At 26.1% G+C, this 3,414-nt stretch overlaps 1 protein-coding gene across 1 annotated transcript; it reads right to left on the bottom strand.

The window, feature by feature from the left end:
* Positions 1-314: 314 nt before the first annotated feature.
* Positions 315-2,687, bottom strand: LOC145836112 (lactadherin-like). Its single transcript, XM_082943919.1, has 4 exons — positions 2,383-2,687; positions 1,711-1,893; positions 1,189-1,358; positions 315-644 (listed from the first exon to the last, which is right to left on the bottom strand). The coding sequence occupies exons 1-4, from the start codon at positions 2,672-2,674 to the stop codon at positions 576-578; spliced, it is 714 nt and encodes a 237-aa protein (XP_082800045.1). The 5' UTR covers positions 2,675-2,687; the 3' UTR covers positions 315-575.
* Between the last annotated feature and the right edge of the window lie 727 nt (positions 2,688-3,414).

Below are 3,414 nucleotides of genomic sequence, written 5' to 3' on the forward strand. Positions count from 1 at the left end.
GTACAAAAAGATTTTTGATTTGTTTTTAATCTGTGTACTTAGGTTTTTATGCTTATTATTAAACCAATAAGTTTTTAAAATAAGCTAGAAACTTACATAATTATAATTTATTGAAATTAAAAGAATTTAAGAAAAAAGTAGAATTTTTAGTTTTATTAGACAATTAACTTATTTTGCTAAGTTAACACAACCAAAATTTTATAAATGTTTTTAAACGAATGTTGATAAAATATTACTTAGTTAGTTCAAAACTTGAAGCTAATATTATAAATAAAGATTATCAATTTAAAAAAAATAAACCACTCAAAAACTTAGTTGCTTGTTTTATTAGTACATTTTGTACAATGAAGATAACATTATAATTTTCAATGATCAAAAGAAAAGATGTTTTGCTTACCGCAAACATATAAGGATGAAGAATCGTATTATTTACAAATGATGAAAATCTAAAATTAATGATGTTTATGTAGCAGAAAATAAAAGACTGTAAGATCTTAGAAAGAAAATTAACACTCAAGAAAATCAAATCTGAGAGTAATGTGGGTTTTAAATGTAAGAGCATTTATTCTAAAAATCTAAGCAGTAATTATTTGGTTGAACTCATTTATTACAGGAGTGTTGGAATCACTGTTGCCAGGAAATATCTAAAAAGTAATAATTAATGAAAAAATAGTAATGATGTAATAAACTGTAGGAAATTGTCAAAATCTTTAAATTAAACTAGTTTTACGGATTTTAGTTTTATATAACGTTCAACTAGATATACAATAGATTAGGATACATTGAATTAGAAATTGAAATAAAAAATTATATTAATTTTTTTATAATTTTTTACAATTTACAACTGAATTTAGTTAACACTACAAAAGCTTAACAAAGTATATATAATATCTTGAAAAGAAATTTAAACTTTTAAACAGAACATTTAAAAGCAACTCAGTTTATTTTTAACATCTACTACTTATAGAGTTTTAAGAAAAACTTAAACTTATATAAAGTTAATAACATAAATCTCTACGATATAAAGGCACGACTTAAATCAGACTAGCTCACAATCAGCGTAGAAACACCACAACAAAACAAAACTAACTTTCATAAATTTAATAACTTAAACTTTTACATATTAGAGAAATGACTTAAGTTTAGACTAGCTCGCAAAAAGCTTTCAAAACACAACAAAATTCTCACTTTGGGGTTGTTGCTTTCGTCAAGCACATACTTGAAGTGGTCAGAAGTTGCTGTTTTGTAAAGAACGTTGAATGACGTCACGTATTGACTTTTCGTACTTCTGCCTTGCGTCACCACAGCGGTTATTGTCTTTTCATTCAGGTAGTCCACTTGGATCCAACGATCATTTGCTAAAAAGTTTAAATATTATTAGCAGGCCAGTTTTTTAGTTTTTAAACAAAACATTATTTGATTAAAAGAAACTTTTTAAAGCTTAAGTTTATTAGTTTTCATTTTAAGGTAAAACTGTCAATATAAAAACCAAACTTTAATGTTTTAATATATACGAAAAACCGATTGATATGGTAAAGTTTAATTATTTGAAAGATTCTCGTCGTTGCATTTGTAACGGTATAGGAAGACTTGCAATTAAAACAAGTTTATTAAGTGCATTTTATAGATTTTCAGGTATTTTATTTGTGATAATAAAAAAAGCAAATAGACTTTAAATTAAAAACTATTACTATAATTTACAACGTTTACCATTGTACGAAGGTGATTCTGCTTTATAAGCAGCTATCCAAGCACCTGCTTCTGAAATTTGATACAATCTACCGTATATTGGTTTAAATCTATTATCATCATTGTTACGCCAGTACGAAGCTGATTGTAACTGATCATCGCTTATGTGTTTTTTGTCTTGAACCCCTGAGCCGCACAGCAACACTGTAAATTAATAAATAAAGTCAAATTGCAAAAAAAATCTTACTAATGCAGGTCTTGTTAAAAAATTTTTAAATGTACGATTATTAAAATAATAAACTATGAGTTTTTATTTTTGTGCAGGAACAAAACTATAGAACTCTTTAAAATTTTCAGTTAAAGCACGTTAACTTAATAAAATTTTAATAAACCTTGCTATACTTAAACAAAAAATATTTAAATTTTTCTCATAGCAGTTAATATCTTTAAAATTACATAAAAATGTTATATAATGCTTTTTAAACAGAGCTTAGTTCATTCGAAAACAAATAATAAATTATATATTAATTAAATAAAGCTAAACGAATAAAGTTAATTTTTTTATTAAATTCGATAAGTACTTCAAAACTACAGTAAATACTAGCTGTTTTAAACATTTCAAAATGCGAAATTGAGAACTTTATCACTTTTGTATAGTGATTAAAAATAAGTAAATCACATTTTTGTGCTTACATCTGTTTTTGGTGTTCTTTATGATTTTTTCCTCAAAAAACTGTACTTTCTCCTGCAACAACGACGCGTTTCTCCTCAGTTCCTCGTACTCATCTTTGAAACCGATCCCAAGATCGCAAGCCACTCCCGGCTCCCCCTTAGGACCCTGCTTGCCCCGAACGTAGTTGCCATGACGACCGATGACGTCATCACCACAAGTTACCTGGCAACGCTGCGAACCAGAGTACCTGAATCCGGTTTCTTGTGACGTAACAAACGTGATAATGAGTAACAAGAGAACTTTAAAAATCATTTAAATTGCTTCTAAAACTAAAAAATAGTATTTATATTTCATCATTTAGACAAAAATATTTTTGATGAAGAATTAAACTTTTACTGTTTTTATTCTTGAACTGCAAGTTATATTGAAAAAAGTTTGAATAATATTATATAAAAATAAAGAATAAGATAAAAAAAATCCAAACTAAATGATAATGAACAAAAGTCTAAAGTTTGACAACCTTTATATTACTTTACTAACTAAAAGTAGTTCTATTATTATTACTGTATGTTTTGTTTTATACAAAAAAAAACTACTTTTTCTGACGAAATCAAATTAGTTGTTCAAGTTTGCTGAAAGTAAAATTAACTAGGCAAGGGTGTTTATATGTCAGTTTTTTGGTTTTTACTAACTCTATGGAAAACATAAAATTATCTGTAAATTAAAGATAGACTACATAGGTATAACTTATATTTTCTAAGCCTAATATCAATTTAACACATGGAAATATTTCAAAATTAGATATATTTTTTATTGTAACTAGTTCTAAATGTAGTTTTAACTTTGTCATTTCATGTTTAAATATAATTTCAACAAGTTAAAAATAACTCTGTATCAATTCAAAGACGACTATTGAGAAGAAGAAGACAATGAAGAACTTTTAAAGCTTGGAAATTTCTACTCTTAAAACTTATGTTTAGAGCAGCTTGCTTTTGCTTGAAGAAAAAAAACAATTAGTTAACAGCTTGTATACAAATTTAACAAGCTAAAAA

This window comes from Thalia democratica, chromosome 5 (genome assembly GCF_965202585.1).
Source record: "Thalia democratica chromosome 5, ktThaDemo2.hap1.1, whole genome shotgun sequence".
NCBI classification, from domain to species: domain Eukaryota; kingdom Metazoa; phylum Chordata; class Thaliacea; order Salpida; family Salpidae; genus Thalia; species Thalia democratica.